Source organism: Cryptomeria japonica, chromosome 11 (assembly GCF_030272615.1).
Source record: "Cryptomeria japonica chromosome 11, Sugi_1.0, whole genome shotgun sequence".
Lineage (NCBI taxonomy): Eukaryota > Viridiplantae > Streptophyta > Pinopsida > Cupressales > Cupressaceae > Cryptomeria > Cryptomeria japonica.
This window is the reverse complement of record NC_081415.1, coordinates 519,149,408-519,168,052: the sequence shown is the minus strand read 5'-3', so window position 1 is coordinate 519,168,052 and position 18,645 is coordinate 519,149,408. Positions and strand designations below refer to the sequence as shown.

Sequence of the window (18,645 nt, the reverse complement as noted above, 5' to 3'; positions counted from 1 at the left end):
CTATTGAAACATGGGAACACTTCAAGGTTGCGGGTAACCTAAAAACTAAAGTGAACCTCCAGAGCAAGCTGGTTCTTTCTAACTGGCATTCACCTAAACCTAACGATTTGTTGAGAAAAGAGAAGAAGGAGAACATAAAATGAAACTACTACCTAACAAGTGATACACCAAAATGGATACCACAAAACTTGGACAAACTGATTAACACGCGAAATAACCAGTAATAAAAGGAAACCTTGCACAAATCAGAAAATTCATAACCTCTGCATCAACACTTCACAAGAAGAATGTAAAAATAATAATCTCAACAGGAGAAGATGTTTTCTCACAAACTGAGGTTACTCTTACAACTGGCACAACCTATGACCTGCAAATGATTAGAAAAACTCTTGCATAAAGGTGCTAACAGCAACACAATCACAAGGATGAGAGATATCACTTGAAACTGCATTAGGACTAAGCACACAAAAATAAGAAATCTGAGAAGGCAAAATATGTATTAATATCAAAAGGTGTTACAAAGCTTATCAAAACTGTTCTGAAAACTAGTTACAAACTCCTTCCTTTCTGTAGAGAAAACTCCAAAAAATTACAGTCTACCAAAAGCAAAAGGTAAGAACCCTTGAAAAAGTGAAGTCCTGCAGTATATATGCTTTCCAAAAAGCAGATAATGAATACAAAAATCCACCTCCTCTTGGGCGAGCAGAAACAAAAAACCCACTTAAAAAGACCTGAAACATGTCTGAAAGGGAGAAACCTGGGCCAAAAGTCAAGCCAACCCATGCTACCACCATAAAAGCTCTTTAAAGCACCATAAATGGCCCCAAAATATCACTGACAGGCCTGCAAGCTTTCATTAATGCAAAAAATATCTTTGACTTTATCAATAAATGAAAATAAATATCTCATAAAGTGATTTAAAAATTCATTACTTAATCAAACATTTGTTTAATTTCATTTTTACATTTAAAGTCAAGATTTAATAACATAAAAATAATAAAGTTATTTATTAAAGAATTAATTCACTTTAACAAGTAATTTTATCATTTTATTGTTATTAAAATTTTATAAATGTAATAAGAAAATATATTTAATAAAGTGACTTATCAAATCACTTTAATAAACATTTTTCTACTCCATTTATAACATCTTTTTGACTTTAATTGTAAATATGACATAAAACAAAGGCATTAAGTAATAAATTTTTAATTATTTTAATAAATATTTATTTTCATTTAAATAAAAATACCTATGTTTAATCTCCGTAAAAGAAATATTTATTAAGTGATTTATTAATATCACTTAATAAATATTTACATTGAATATCAAATATTAAGTGGTATTAATAAATCACTTAATAAAGATTGACATGGGGATGAAAATCATTTCATCGACCTCCTTAGGCATTTCACGGGGAGAAAGAGAGTGGGGAAATAAAAATAGAACAAAGGCAAAAAATGCCAATGTAATGATCGATGGATATTTTTAGGGAAAAAAGAATAACCCTAACACCTCTTCATTTCGCTCCTCATTTTTCACGATACTTTTCCTTTGCTGGAAGCTTCACCTGGAAGCTCTGCTGCTGAAAAACTTTGTCGAGAAGGTTTGGAGGAGCCACCATGATTTGCAGGGCTTTCTAAGAAAATGAAGGGCGTTCGTAACACTTACGTTGCACATTCAACAATGTTGGGCATGATTTTGTTGATGCCGATAGTCGTAACTGCGAATTTCTTCGCAAACCCTTGGCACTTGACACTTCATTTTCTGTTGTGGCATGACTTTGCAAGCTGGGCACTACTTTCTGAGTGTTGGGTGCCACCATGAGAGCCTCTTCTCCTTGAATTTTTTTTCTTCAAATTCTCAAAAGCAATAAATATTTTCAGGTGCAAATTTTCCCCTTAATTCTGAAAGTCGATTCTCTGAAAATATTTCCCATTATGACTGAAAGATATCTCAATTTTCTGAAAGAATACTTTCCTTAATTCTTGATTTTCTAAAAGTATTTTCCATAATTCTGAAAAATATCCCTGAAAATACTTTGCAAAAATATGAATTGCTATGGGGTTCTTGCGTGTGATTCCTTTGTCATGTTGGGACTGCACTGCATCTTCTCTTGCGAACCGTTACATAATCATGCCTTTATCTCCTTTAATACTGTCATCATGCTGCTACAGATTTCTTTATATATATCAAGAGATTTGCATGGATTGGAAAAGGTTCAGTGTTCATTTTTTTACTGCTGTAATCCTCCCTATGGCTGCTATATTGCAATAAGTGTGATGATTGTGTTGTCACAAGCCTTTGTCATGTTATAAACTATTAAAATAGTCACTATCATTGTGGCTGCTCCTTAAAATTTACACAGTCAGACTTGTCTCTTGCGAATAATATGACTATTTGAAGCAAGATAGGCATTATCCTCACTTACCAGTCAATGTCCTAATGTTCATGACTCAGTACTTTCAATAAGCTCATTGTCTGGACTCTTTGCACTTATGGCTGACTGTGACGTGAATAGATTCTGTATTTTTCTCTGTGAGATAGTCATCATGCTTTAATCTGTGCTCTTTGCCTTTCTTTGCTTGTAAATGTTGTTGTAGATCCACTAATGATGCTCTTTATCTGAAAAAGTAACCATTCTCTCCTTATGAGGGCTTTAGGATTTCACTCTTTCAAACCTCTATGTTCTTGAAAAGACAATGAATACTCCCTATCTAGCTGATCCTTCCAAAGATTATCCTTCAAAGAAAGCACAGTATTATCTAATGCATGATATCTTCTATATTTTACCTCAAATCTGCTTGAATGCATTAGCCTCTGTGTGCCTTCAATATGGACTAATACATGCTTTTCTTGAAAATACTCATCACTGCTTTTATTCAATGCAATTATACTGAACAAATACTACTGTTTTGCAATAATGTAAGAATCAATTCACTATCATGAATGATGATTGTCTGATTGATACGATTATAGGCATGCTGGGCTCAACCCTTGTGGGAGCCCATTTCACCCCACATGCTGAAAATTGCATAATCAGATCTGTAGCTGCATATGAGGCAAACATGTTAGAAATTATATGCCTATGTTTGACGATTTCCTTGATTTCTTCTGGTTTGATATTTCCCTTCTGAGATTCTTCTACGATGCTGGTTATATGCACCTGATGCATGTAGGGATTATATATACATGCATGACTTAGTATACATGTTAGGAATGTAATCAGCCATTGCTTAGAACGAAATGTTCTAACTCATTGCATATTTAACCCTTTTGCAAATACCGGAAGGAAGGTAGATGCAGACAAGGACGAAGCAGCAAGACAAAGGCAACATCAAGGCTACTCCAACTGTTCCAGTCATTCAGGCAATGACTGGTTCCATTCTCAAAATGCTCTCTTCATTTTTGTACTCATGTATACATGCTTATGTATTTCCTTCCTGCACTTGATGTATGTAGCTAGTCTCACGGCTCTTTGTGTGAGACGCATGCTTGAATATCAATAAAATACTTCCTTTTTTAGATGAGATGTCTCTCTCTTTTGTTGCTACGAACTAGAAGTATTGAAATGCAATCTTTAGTTCATTCTTCCTTAGTGTAGTTGGAATGCAATATAGAAGAAGTAATATGTACTTGTTCCATTTTGTACAAACAAGCATATCTTAACCTATTTTTCAGCTAGAAGCGAAAAATTGGTAACACTCCCCATTTTATATCTTAAGTTAAGAGGAAGTCACACCTCTTCGAAAGGCAAGGGATACATCCCTTCATAAAGTGCTGCTTGGATTCTTTTAATTAATCGCTGATAATTATATGCCTTCCTACCTAAGTCGGCCCTTTACAATGAACACTTTTTATTAATCGTTGATAATGATACTCTTTCTTACCTTGATCAGCCCCTTACAATAAATTGCTAATATTCTAAGTCATTTAATCTGAGTTGGCCTCTTACAAGGAAATGCTATCATATTTTCATTTTTTATTGCCTAGGTTTTATTATTTATTGATGCAAGCTGCGATCTGTTTTTATTTAGGCTATTAACCCTAGTTTGGTGGGGGTGTGATAGTCCTCCCTTCCCAAGATTGCTTGTCCTCAAGCAATTTTGCATGGGAATGATCATGGAGAGAGTGTTCAAGATGGCTCTCAATAGGAAATGGTTCGTGTTTGAAACTTCTAACTTTCTTGGAATTATTTTATTAAGATCTACTTCACAATACAACTTCTACTAAGCTACTTTGATATTGTCACAAGTTGCAAATTCGAACCAAGATATATTTTTGCCTTTGATTCAAAAGTGTGCTATTCCACAATATAGCCAAGGATTGGAAATTTGTGAGGTTGGTAATTTTAAGAGAAGCTTTCTCTCATCCTTTGAGAGAAGGAACTAGGTCATTTTATAATTTCATGGCATTAATCATATTTTCAAGGAACTGGTTGGTTGGACCTATGTTTGCACAATGCCATGGATATTTTTTTAAGTGATCTTTCCACATTAAGATGAGGATTAGAAGCATTGCACACATCTATGACCTTAAATGTGATGCCTTTCTTCTGAATCCTTTTTAGTCTACCTTCAAAAATTCTTCTTTCCCTTAGGAATATGCAACCCTTGGAGGTCCATTTAATAGACCTTGTAGAATTACTTCCTTGCCATTATGTTGGAAACATTGTTCCATCTTTTGAAAATATTGATAGAATCTACCTAATGAATGTAACCATTGAATGCCCAAACCACATATGTATCTCCTATATTAACCACATAGAATTCTTCATTTATTTTGCGTCTCCACAAGGTAATGCTTAGTTGTGGAATTCTTCTTGTGCAAGGGGTAGCAAATCCATCTGACATGACTAAACCTTCAAAGTCTTCGGCTTCAAATTTCATTCTCATTACTAAACCTTCATCAATGAAGTTGTGTGTAATACCGTTATCAACAATAACAATCTCTTTTTGACCTTGTAGAGCACTACGAATTCTAAAAGGGTGATACTTGGATGCCCTTGAAAGCGTAGCCAAGGTACCAATTTCAAACTCTTATTCACCTTGTTTTTTTTTTCTGCTTCTTAAATTCAAATTTGTCCTCTTTTGAAGCATTGATGACTCAATTTCCATGGTTCTCTACAATGGAAGCATAAATTCTAAGCTCTCTCATAGATTCTTCCTCCTTATTGAATGGAGGAGGCAATGTTTTTCGTTTCAAAAAATCCTTGTTAAAGGGTTGCTTATGTGATCCTAATTGTATATTCTTGGTATCGATTTTACCTTGGTTGTAACTTCTAACCTTAATGCCTTTTTTATTGAATCTTGTAGCGATGTAGGATCAAGAGCACCCTCCAAACCATGGAGTGAGCCCATTAATCCTTCAATAAATAGGTATGTGAGCCTACCCTTGGTAACACCTGACACCATGACTGAAATTCTTCTACTGATCCTTCTTGTTTCAAATGTGTTACTTCTTTGAAGTGTCTTTTGAGGTGTTTTTGGTCAAATCAGTCCATTAGTTTTTGTGTAAATTCATCATAGGTTATCATATTTTGGAGCTCTTAAGTAATCAAAATATGGTGCCAGCAGTCGTGTGCAACCCCTTCCAAACATAAGATAGTAAATTTGATGGCATCTTCTTCAAACATGGGACAAAGAGATAGATATGTGTCCAATTTTTGGATCCATGAATGTGCAGTGACTTTTTCCGAACCATCAAAGTGGGGGATTTCATTTTACTCATCTTTTGACGTAATTTTTTATTAGGTTGACCTCTTTCTCTTCTAGGGTTACTTCTTGTTCCAGCCTCACAATACTCTCTAAATGAAATATTCCTCCTAAATTCAAGGTAAAGTCTTGAGTGAGCTTCTGTATACTCATTTAAGTTATTGATTGGTGCATTGATTTCTTCTTCCTCTCTTGATGGTTCCTCTCTAGGTAACAAAGAGGGTCTTGTTAGCCTAGATGTTGACCCTAGGGGAGCTCTATTGTCATTTTCCAAATGGTTAGAAGAGGCATCCCTCCCATTAACTTAGTTGGGTCTAAGAGTGCTAATTGTGTTATTCACATTTTGGAGGGTTTGTACTAGTACTTGGGGTGTCTTCTCATTTTACTCCATATAAGTTCGAGTTGTTCTTTCGTTTTGTCCCATAAAAGCCCTCAACTCATCTCCCAATTGTTTACCCATTTGATTATTAAAATATTTTGAGTAAAGTTACTACTTACTGCAAGTCGTCTTCTTTCCCTTTCCAATGCCCTTTGGCTTAGTTGCATAAACTATCTTTCATCCCATAGGGTGGCAAGAACAATCCTCTGATACCCATTTGTAATCTCCCCTTTTAGGGATATTCTTTTAAAATAATAGATTTCACTCAAGATATAATATTTTTATCAAGAGATTGCAATCTATATAAATATATTCAAGTCAATACATCCTTGCACAATACCCAAGTCAACCAAAATTGCTTAGACCTCAGCCAAGTCAACCAAAATTGTAGTGATTAGTGGGACATGCTCCTAGGGAAATGAAAATGAATCACAGAATCAATCTCGCAATCAAAGAGTGACAAAGCCATTGTATGAAGCAGAATCTGAAAAGAAATGCAAGAAAATAATTAAATTCCAAAAAAAATAGCAAGTGGTAATTCATGAATTGAAACAATCCACAGCAGTCTAAGTTTTGATGAGAAAGTGAAGCTCCAAATCTTCAGACTATATAGCCTGTACATATATGGCTTATGGCTTATGTAAATTAATCTCGTTATGATTAATTGGCAAATAGAACCAACTAACAATTTGAAAAGAAAGAAAAAAACATATATGAATAAATTTGGATAAAGATAAGCTCCAATGACTCTTGACCACACTGGGGGAGTCTCAAGTAAAATCACTGAGTTCTCATCCAAGTCTGTCATGTGCCAGCAATAACCCTCCATTATTATCACAACTTTGTAACCACCAGTTAATCATGTAATGGAATATTGACAGTTTGTATATATATATATATATATTGGTTATTCGAAATCCACATTAAATGTTTATTTGGTGAATGAATGTATAATTAATTATGTATCGGTATATACACAAATTATGAATAATTTACTGTGTGACTAATATTTATATATTAAACAGATTGGTAAAGAATTAAGTATATTCATGATTAATAGATTAATTATTAAATTAATCAACTATGATTAACAATTAAATAAGTTAACCATTAAATCAAATCGAGTCTTACCCAAAAGGAACGACTCCATAAGAAATACGATTTCAGAAAGAGAAGTCATGACTTCTGGGGAAGTCACAAGTCAACTCCCTCTAAACCATCGTGTCTGGCCTACGTGGATAAGTAAGGGCACGAGGAGTAAGAACATAACGGAAGGTTAGAAGAAGACAATACTGTCCAGAGAGAGTCGAGAATTATAATATCCCCCAAACTACACTCTGCCATGCCACGCACAGGTAAGGAACACGTTCATCCCAATCAAAGCGATTCTCTAATCCATTACGGTATCTCTGTAGGAAGTAAATTAAGATAAGGAATCAGGAAACAATAATGTGTATAACTCTAAACAGAATTCGGAAATATGAATAAATTGGTGTTTGCTTGCAACTGGGAATATATGAATAATGCATTAGATAAATTTCTGAGTACCACATAGAATTGTTAGGATAGTGTTTTCAACTCTATCTTGGGAAGAGCAATGGAGAAGGTAACCAGTGGCAACGAGGGGCTGTCATGTGGTCAAAGACCCATGAAGCCAAGGAGCCAGTTACAATCTCCCTGCCAGTCTTTCCAAGACAGAGAAGTTATACGAGTGTCTACAAGTATTAAGGACTAGAGGGGAAGCATAGGGGACTTCCACATCTAGCAAGGGTGTTAGAAGCAACCAGCCCTTGGATTTGGTAGACAAACAGTCCCTTGCTCTCCTTTTTAGCCTCTGATACTTGTGCTCTGTCTGCATGTTAGTACTGAATAGTTTAGGCTAACCTGTAATATATATGCTTGTAGGTATTGTGTGTACATCCTTGTGATTGCAGGGTTATCAATAACCAAGCTATCGGTTGCAGGCTTAAGGTATGATCTAAATTATGTTCTGAGTTTTCCCTTTATTGTAAATCATGCATGATGGTCAATTAATGTTAGTCAATGATTAATACAGAATTATAATCTCAGATTTAAACAGAAATGTCTCCTTAAAATAGGATTGATAGATACTATAACCATATCGAATAAAGTTATTACTATTAATCAGGCACTGTACCGGTAGGGGAGATTACAATTGGTATCAGAGCAAAATCCTACCAACCTGTAAAGTTTAGTTAATGTAAACAAAATGAGTGAACAACTAAGCAATGAATTAAGGGCTTTTATGGAACAAACAGCCCAAACTACCCAAGCTATCTCTGAACAAAATCTGAAAACAAATCAACTGCTAATGCAAACTCTCCAAAACTTGAATCAGCCTAGGCCCCATCAAAATAATGGTAGGGAGGTCCATTCAAACTTTTCAGAAAACGATAACCTAGCTAGTAGCTCCAGACCCACGAGACCCACTTTCCTACCCAATGAAGTTCAAGAAGAAGAGGGAGGTGAGGAAAATGCACCCTCCCAAGATAATGTGGATGGAATCTTGGAGGCTTACTCTAGATTGGACCCTGAATTGAGAAGGCATGTGTCTTTCAAAGACTATTGTGATGCCAAAATGATGGCCAACCCTCGCATGATAAAAAAGGAAACAATCAGATAAAGACCTTAAAGAGAGAATCAGCAAAATTTAATTGCCCAAATTTGATGGGACTGGAAAAACTTCCGCACGATCCTGGGTGTAAAAATTAGATACATACCTATCTTTAAGCTCTATGAAAGAAGAGAATGCAATCAAGTTCGGAGTACTACATTTGACAAGGACAGCCCACGAATGGTGGCATCATGGTCTTATCACACAAGATCATCAGCACATTTCTACTTATGACGAGTTCACACAAAGACTCATCAAGAGGTTTGACCAGAAGCATCCCCAATGGTATTTTAAGGAACTATCTCAATTAAGACAGCTGGGATCAGTGGAAGAATTTGCCTCAGATTTTCAAAAGCTAGCTGTCATGGTTCCAGAAATCTCTCAAGAAAGACTCACCTACCTTTTTGTGGATGGGTTAAAGGAATCAATCCGAAATATAGTAAGTGCTATGGAACCCCCAAATCTGGAGGTACCATCCAAAAGGCCATGAAGTTTGAAACCAATCACTCAACTGAAAAAACCAAAAATTTTACAACAAACCATAAAGATGGAAAACACAGAAAAGGGGATAGGAGAAACACATGCTATTTCTGCCACAAAAAATGGGAGAAGGGGCATACTTGTCAAGATGCACTTAAGCAAAAAGAAGAGTTAAGGAAAAACAAATTGTGTTTTAAATGTGAAGAACCTTGGGGTCCCAGAGGGAGGTTGAGTACACAACAAAGAGGCAACCACTGAAGAGGGAAATCATTGCAAAAGATTTTAAGTGGGATGAAGAAGAGCATGGAACTCTTGCTACCTTCTCCCAAGTAAATGAGCACCGGCCATTCCGGATAAGAGGCACACTCAAAGGCCAAAGAATAATCATGTTGGTAGATAGTGGGGCTTCTCACAACTTCATCAATAAGCATTAGTGTCCAAAAGGAAATTAGAGGCCCAAGACTTTAAAGGCTTCAATGTAGCATTAGCAAATGGAACTCAGGAACAATGTGCCCAATTCATCCCTCAAATGGAGATCATCTTGATTCTTGGGGAATCACACCATCAAAGGAAACTTCTACAGTGTGAATCTAGAACATGAGGTAATCTTGGGAATACCTTGGATACTATGGATTTGCCCAACTACATTCTGCCGCACCACACACAGGTAAGGAACACATTCATCCAAATCAAAGCGATTCTCTAATCCATTACGGTATCTCTGTAGGAAGTAAATTAAGATAAGGAATCAGGAAACAATAATGTGTATAACTCTAAACAGAATTCGGAAATATGAATAAATTGCTGTTTGCTTGCAACTGGGCATGTGTGAGTAATGCATTAGATGTATTTCTGAGTACCACATAAAATTGTTAGGATAGTGTTTTCAACTCTATCTTGGGAAGAGCACTAGAGAAGGTAACCAGTGGCAATGAGGGGCTGTCATGTGGTCAAAGACCCATGGAGCCAGTTACAATCTCCCTGCCAGTCTTTCCAAGACAGAGAAGTTATACGAGTGTCTACAAGTATTAAGGACTAGAGGGGAAGCATAGGGGACTACCACATCTAGCAAGGGGGTTAGAAGCAACCCGCCCTTGGATTTGGTAGACAAACAGTCCCTTGCTCTCCCTTTTAGCCTCTGATACTTGTGCTTTGTCTGCATGTTAGTACTGGATAGTTTAGGCTAACCTGTAATATATATGCTTGTAGGTATTGTGTGTACATCCTTGTGATTGCAGGGTTATCAATAACCAAGCTATCGGTTGCAGGCTTAAGGTATGATCTGAATTATGTTCTGAGTTTTCCCTTTATTGTAAATCATGCATGATAATCAATTAATGTTAGTCAATGATTAATACAGAATTATAATCTCAGATTCAAACAGAAATGTCTCCTTAAAATAGGATTGATAGATACTATAACCATATTGAATGAAGTTATTAGTCCATAGATGGCACACTCGCAGAGTACTCGGCGAGTTAGAAAAACTCGCCGAGTTTTTGAGCTCTGCGAGTTTTTTTGACTTTAACTCGCATCAAAAACTCGCCGAGTCTTTTGCAAAAACTCACCGAGTTTCTTTTAAAAACTTGGCTAGACTAAAAAAACAGGCCCAAACATGTGAAAAAATTATCAATTTTTTGTTTTTTCAGGTCAGTTTCATTCTCTTCATCAAAATATACACATGGAATATAACATTTAAGTATAAGAATTTTCTTATACTTTAAGTTATATTCCATATATACTTTCAGGATGTTTGAGAGTGGTTTCGGACCTCCAGGAGTTATAATGCAAAATCTAGTTTTTGGAGGATTCTTCAATTTTCCAGAGTTAGTCAAATTTCAGGATCCTTCGGCGATACCCCTTGACCCCAACCTGGGGGCGCTGCCCCCAAACCCCCGTCAAAAAATATAGGGGGAAACTGTGTTGATGGAGGTAGGGAAAATTTAACCTCGGAGTCTGATTAGGCTCCATATAACAACATAATTAGCATTGAAGAAATCCTGGTATTATACATTTTAGAGTTGAAAGTTTAAAACTATGAGTATGAATGATGAAATTTCAAATATGATGAAAGTTTGAAACTAGGTTTGGCTAGAGCTGGGAAGAGGAAGTTGTATTTACTTTTGGTTTTACAAAAACTATTTACTATTTTGCTTCCAGCCATCAGCATTTCTCATGAGGATGCAATTTCGTAGACACTTTGCATTTAAATATATCTAGAATCAGCTTGTTTCTTTTGTGTTGTCATTTATTAACTCATTGAATGCATCTTCTCATTAAATTTTGCAAAAAAAATGCATTTTTTATTAAAATTAAGCGTGTTTTTACGTTGCCGAGTTTTTCGCCGAGTTTTTCCCGAGTTTTCGCTGAGTTTTTTTCTCAGGGGCTTGGCGAGTCGAGCCGAGTCGCGAGTAGTTCAACTATGGTTATTACTGTTAATCAGGCACTGTACCGGTAGGGGACATTACAAAGTCAAGCTAAATGGAGTTGAAAGCTCAAAGGCAGTGAAAAAGAGGAGAAAGGAGTTGTCACAGAATCAATCATGTGAGCATTGATCACCAACATCATTGTATCAAAATCTGAATCCAAGAACCAACACAAGTAGATGATTAAATGTCAACAAAAATAGCAAGTACTCAATCAAAACATGAAAGAATCCTCAGCAGTCCAATTTTAGTTGAGAAATTGCGGCCCCAAATCGTCAGATTGCAAAACCTTTAAGCCTATGGCTAATGAACCTCGTGTATTTAAATGGCAAATACCCAGAACTAACTAGGAGAAAACTAAAATGAATAAATCTGGATAAGGAGGTCTAATGACTGTGAATAAAGTTATCAGATGATCTGAAAAAAAATTGCTCGGGTCCTAAGCCAATTTAACACTGTACAAGGTGGATCTGACCCAATGTGATTCTGATCATTCTTGGATTACACCAATTCAGTTTTGACCTATTTAATTTTTTGACTATTTGCTGAGTCTTCAGTAGCTTTTCCATAATTTTCGGTCTCAGCCCACAAAGCCCAAAATGGTCCTAGACCTACATAGTGGAAATCCCAATACCATAATGTGAATATAATAGCATCTAAGTTACCCCTCCTCTACAAAGGAGAAGCGAATTGAGTTTGAAAGACATAACCGACAGGAATGGAACTCAAAAACCCCAATTAACATCTTACAACTACTAACTGAATGAACAGAACCCATTTCAAGAGGAGAACAAAATGAAATCCAGATAATAGCCCAAGGACTCAAAATAGTTGTCAAACGGGACAGAAATTGAAGATAGAACAACCTAATCAAAAGCAAGGCCCAAAGCTTACTCTGATCAATCTTTCGAAACCAAGTCAGTTTAACCCTAAAACATAAAAACCAATCAAAATGAAAATGAGGAACCATCGTAGGATCAATCTTGCAATCACAGATTGAGAAAGCCATTGTATGAAAATGAAAATGGTCTTATACCTGTATAGTGGAAATCCCCATACCATACTGTGAATCTAATGGCATCTAAATTATCCCCTCCTACACAAGGCGGAAGCGAATTGGGTTTTGATAATAGATAACCGACAGGAATGGAACTCAAAAACCCCAATTAACATCTACAACTACTATCTGAACGAACAGAACCCATTTCAAGATAACAAAATTTGACATCCAGATAATAGTCCAGGGACTCCAAATAGTTTTCCAACAGGTTCGAAATTGAAGAAACAAAACCTGATCGGAAGCAAAGCCCAAAGCTTACTCTGATCAATCTTTCGAAAACATAAAAAAACCAATCAAAAATTCACACATTTTTTTTCCAGAAGCTTTCTTTATCACAGATAAATCAATTAAGTATAACTTACATTGTTTGGTAGAGGGTTATGCGCAGCCTCCCTGCGCTTTTTAAACAGACCTTCTTCTCTCTTGTTCTTGCGAATCTCAATAGCGTTTCCCTCCCGCCTCCTGCGTGCTTCGTCTTTGTCCACCGACACCTTGTAGCCCACCCGCTTTCGGGCTTCCATCCTTCCGTTGGGCCTCAGTGACATGATGACTTTCAGATCAAATTAAATCAAGTTTCCCAATTTCATAAACTCCCCAACACAAGAAATTGTTCATAAAACTTGGGCCTAATATAAAATTTCAGACAGAGCAAAGGGGCGTGTAAGGGAATTTTTCGTGGCGTTTTGAATTCGGGCATAAAAGCAGAAAATGGGCGGGTAAGCATATTTCCGGTTTTTCTTTGAAACTACTTCTATAAAACCGTCGTTTTCTTGATGAACCGTTGCTCATCTAATTTCAAATTGTTTAACTCGGCTGGACGGTTTTCCAATTTTTTTATAAAGTGATTTTCTATTTTACATTTAGTGAGGGAAAGGAACTTCTTGTGATAGAAGTTGTTGATTAAATATTTCATACTTGCTGATTTAATGGTCAATTTTTGTACAACATTATACCAATAGTTGTGACTTTAAAGTTGTTCTTGTTATGAAATAATTGAATGAAATATATCATTTGTTGTAAAAAGTAACCAATCATGTGATGCCACATCAGCTGCACAAGTATTGGGGTCCCTTTTGCACGCCTATTGGTCTTAGTTTTTTTTGGGTTGTTTTGGACACCTTGACAAAATGCATGCTGATGTGGCATCATATTTGATGACGTGACCCTGAAACCTTAGTTATAAGCAGGGGACTTGCCAAGTAAGCTGTTGTTAAAATTGAGAGTGATTTGAAGGAAGGGTTATATATTTTTTTAATAATTGAAGGAATGTTAATTAGAAATAGAATGAGTATAAGAAGATATTTGGTGTTGGAATATAAATGGTTATGAATTATTGTGTATGGATTTTGGATATTTAATCATTATAATCAATATATGAAATAAAAAGTTTAATTATGTTAATTTTTAGGTCATTTTAATTCAAAACGGTTATTGAATACAAGTAAGAGAGCACATTCACAATATTTGTCTAGAATGTATTATAAATTTATTATATCAACCTCTCTATCTATATCAGTATTGACATCCAATTCTAATATTACTCTTTGTCTATCACAATTTAGTCTATGGATTTGACTAAGGTGCAAGGGAGTCATGAACTTCAATCTTTACATAGCAAGCCCCACAATACTCCTTAACACTATCATTAATATCATTACTTTTCATAGCATTAAGTGAGTAAGGGTTACAAATACAAAAGGTCAAATTACGTTTAAGATAACATTTCAAAATACCACAAAAGATGACACTCTTGGATAGGATCATTGTCATGACTGTGTCCTAAACACTTAAATTCTTAAATTTCAAATGTCTTCATTCTTGAATGTATAGTTTATTTCAAGTTCTTAGTTGCAAGTCCCTATCACAATGTATCATTAGACAACATTTATTTTATACTATTTCAAGATAAATATCTCTAATTTGTTTCATTAATATTTTTAGAAATTTAGTTACAATTTTTAATAATAAAACATAGCTCAATAATTCATCTAAATTTTGAATCACACTTAACTCAACCATTTATTTAAGATTTGAATATAATTAACTATTTCCAAATATTATACAAAGATATTTTATTTATTCTTAAAAATGTCAGTTGTGATGAAGAATGTTTATAAAGGATCTATGACCCAAATTAAATGATATATGGCATCATTGTAAATGGTTAATAAGATAGCACCAAAAGTCACATATCAAAGATAGTACTCTTGAAGCACATCACATTGATAAAAATAAAAATAAAATAGCATTCCCAAATTTTATTTTTAAGATGGAAGTATTCTCAAAAGACCCTTTCGATATGAAATCAATTGATATGATAGGTAGGGTTTTGCATTAAAATATGTGATAGAGAAATTTTTTGAATTAAAAAAAAAATTGATTATAATATTTTATTTTTTTTTATCGGTAAGAGGCCGAAGCCAAGAATTTTATTAATCATTTTTGAAATTTTACATTACTCCACTCGTGCGGGCGCCGGTAGGAAAGAGTGGAGGCGAGAAAACCTCCGGCCTTGCCCGGGACCATAGTCCAAATAATCTCTACATCTATATACAAATAGTCACAGATACTAAATAATACATTAGCACCCCGGGCAAGGGTGAGCAGGTGGGAGGATGTTTTCTCTCCCTTACAAGCCCTTGATTACTATTTTCAGTTATCACCGAACTCCTTGAGCCTTGGCTTTGAGTTTGAGCTTTGATTGCTTATAGTTCATGTTATTTGTTTAGAGATGGTCCTGCTCCTCCTACATGGTTAGTATTCAATAACTTGTCCGAATTGATTATAATATTAAAAGGAAGAAATAAGTTGTATTTGAAATTCAATATATTTTTTAAAAACATAGGTTAACATGTAGAATTAATTGAAGATGTAGTTACATTCAACTAGCATTGATATCTTAAATACATCTATCCAAAAAAAAAAGTTGAGAGATCTATCAACTTGAAACTATTATATTTACTTTAAAACTATTTTATTTTAGTTTAGAACTATTTTATTTAAGTTAATGCATCACATAAATGTTATGGGATGCTTATTTTAGAAATTAAATATTAATATTTTAACGTGTAAATGATTGTCAACTTTTAGGTAAAAGGTGAGTTTTTTGTTAACACGATCATGACATTACACTCCACCCCTTGCTCCCTTTTGACATTTATTACTATTAATTTTGATAAATAGCGGTTTAAAAAATGCAATGATTTACAAAGATATAAAATAATAAAATCCAAACTAAAAATATCTTCACAAATCTCACCAAGCATGATTAGCATTAAACTGACTCAACTACCTTAGAAGATGTTGTAAACTTGATGCAGGAGCATCCCCGGTTCATAGCAATCTTGCATCAACCAAAAACATTTTCTTTTATGTTTGCAGTTTCAGTTTTTCTTTCTGTGTGTCTCGGTTCTGGCACACCGGTTCCCTGTGGAGTTGGATTCTTCTTGTAGACTTGATCACCCTGCTTGCTTTCTAACCGCATCTCATTTGGATCACTTTCCGGCAAGATATCGCTACCAATTTTCCTTGACAATTTCTTGTTACCAAATTGTTCTGTTGTTTCCGGTTGCCTAAGACCTATTTTGGTGATCTACTGAAACCCATTCCGATGCTTACGGAGCCTTGGACGTTGATCTCGATGTTTCTTGGCATGTGGCAAACCTTCAACATTTCATCCTTTTGGATTTTTCGGAGGCCGACCTCATCCATTTCTGCACGTTAGGGTTTTGATCCTTTTGGGCCGACCTGATCCTTTGGATCAATATATATATATATATTCGTAATCATGATTTGCAATGTAAGCAATCAATTGGGAGAAAAGGAGTATCAGATAGATAGTGCTTAGAAGATAGATCTTTCGACTCAAGGTCCCTGTGAGACCTATTCTACCAGGCATCTGTGTCGGTATGTTGTAACCCGGTTGATGTCGGTTGGATGTAATTGACTTTTCATGCAATAAAACAATTTGTTCTGCATTTGTCTCCATCATATATGTGTGTTTTCGTTGTGTTAACTCTTGTTGACCGGTTTGGACTGATCTCTTCGAGGTCCCTCCTCGTCGGTGACTACTTCAAGTGGTATCAGAGCAAAGTTCATTCCGGAGGTTGCATGTCCTGAATTTTGTTGTAGGGTAGTGGATTGTGGATCCGACCTGCAATTGCAGAGGACTAGTGTGAATCGATGGCGCAAAGAGGAACTAGGAATGGTGGAGCGCGTGGGAATGCAGACCCTGTTATAATGGAGATGTTGCGAGGAATAGCAACCCGATTAGAAGCCGTGGAGACAACCCAGAGAAGAGGGCGACATGTTGAGGATGTGAGCGAAGATGAAGGAGAAGAAGCCCCGACAAAACAAGTAAACCTACCAGCAGTTGATCCAAAGGAGGAAAGGTTTTTAAGGGTTTTGAGTAGGTCAAACACTAAACCTCATTTTACCCCATTGGAATATGATGGGAAGTTAGATTTAGATGAATTGTTGGATTGGATCTCAGAGATGGAGAAATATTTTGACTTTGAAAACACTGCAGAAGAGAGGAAGGTGAAGTATGCCTGTACCCAGTTGAAGGGTCATGCATCTCTTTGGTGGGAGTGCTTGCAAGTTGATAGGCAAAGAACAAGTAAAGAAAAGATTAAGACATGGGATAGGATGATTGCTAAGTTAAAATCAAAGTTTGTCCCCACAAATTATCAAGTAGATCTGTTCCAGAAGTTGCAGAACCTGAGACATAAGGAATCTAGTGTGAAGGAGTACACTGAAACATTTTACAAGTTGAACATTAGATTCGGACATGTTGATGATGAAATTGAACAAGTTGCAAGATATTTGAATGGATTGCGAATGTCTATACAAGATAAACTCAGTATGATCAAATTAGAGTGTTGAAGAAGCTTATCAGTATGCAATAAAGGTTGAAGAGAAATTGGATAAAAGGCATGAGCAGAGACAAAGAGGTAGAGGTGGAAGGTTTATCGGAGGAAGATTTCAAGGAGGAAAAGGATACACCAGAGGAAGAGGAACCAGTACAGATTAGAACAAGGACAAGGAAGTAAGAAAAGAAGGTAATTCATACCGGAAGGATGATAGAAGTTTCTACCGGAGGAGAGAATCGAATGGTTACCGGAATGAGAACTCTGGAAGACAAGACAAAAGGACATTCAAAGGAACCTATTTTAAATGTGGAGGAGAAGGACACCATGCATTTGAATGTAAGAAGTCAGAGACTACCGAAAGAGTGGCAGTGGTGGAAGAGAACCCTATCGAATCAAACAATAAACTGGAAGATGGAGAACTATTGATGACGAGGAGAGCTTTGTGTCATAGCGGAGAAGATAAAGAACCCTTACAGAGGAAGAACCTATTCAGGACCAAATGTAAGGTATCTGGTAAGTGTTGTAAAGTTGTTATTGATAGTGGTAGTTTGGATAATCTTGTTTCATAATAGATGGTAAATAAGTTGAAATTGGAGAGATTGAAACACCTTAAGCCTTACCAGATAACATGGATTCAAGATGAACATAAGTTGTTAGTAAGTGAATGGTGCTTAGTAAAATTAAAAATTGGGAATTATCATGATGAAGTTTTGTGTGATATTATGCCTATGGACATCTGTCATCTTTTGTTGGGAAGACCTTGGCAGTTTGATAGACAGGCAATACATGATGGAAGGAAGAATACATAAACTATTGTGGCCAATGGGATGAAGAAAATCTTGTTGCCTTCAGAGGAACCTTTGAAGACTGAAGTCTGTACAAATACCAAAATATGTCTTGTAGATGGAAGGAAGTTCATAGATGGACTGAGACATGAGAATGTATGTTTTGCCTTAATTCCTAAGAGGATTGAGAGACCAGAACTGGAAGGAGAACACCCGGTAGAGATAAGAGATTTGCTGATAGAATATGAGGACATCATTTCAGATAATGTACTTGATGGATTTCCACTTGTTAGAAGTA

General features: G+C 35.8%; 1 protein-coding gene across 2 annotated transcripts in view; it reads right to left on the bottom strand.

The window, feature by feature from the left end:
* The window catches only part of LOC131070495 (importin subunit alpha), a 136,034-nt gene extending 122,579 nt beyond the window's left edge, over window positions 1-13,455 (bottom strand). For both annotated transcript variants that reach the window (XM_058006057.2, XM_058006056.2), the window contains exon 1: window positions 13,054-13,455. In XM_058006057.2, the coding sequence (XP_057862040.2) occupies window positions 13,054-13,236 (183 nt within the window). In that variant the 5' untranslated portion in view covers window positions 13,237-13,455. The remainder of the gene's footprint in view (window positions 1-13,053) is intronic.
* Window positions 13,456-18,645: the final 5,190 nt, after the last annotated feature.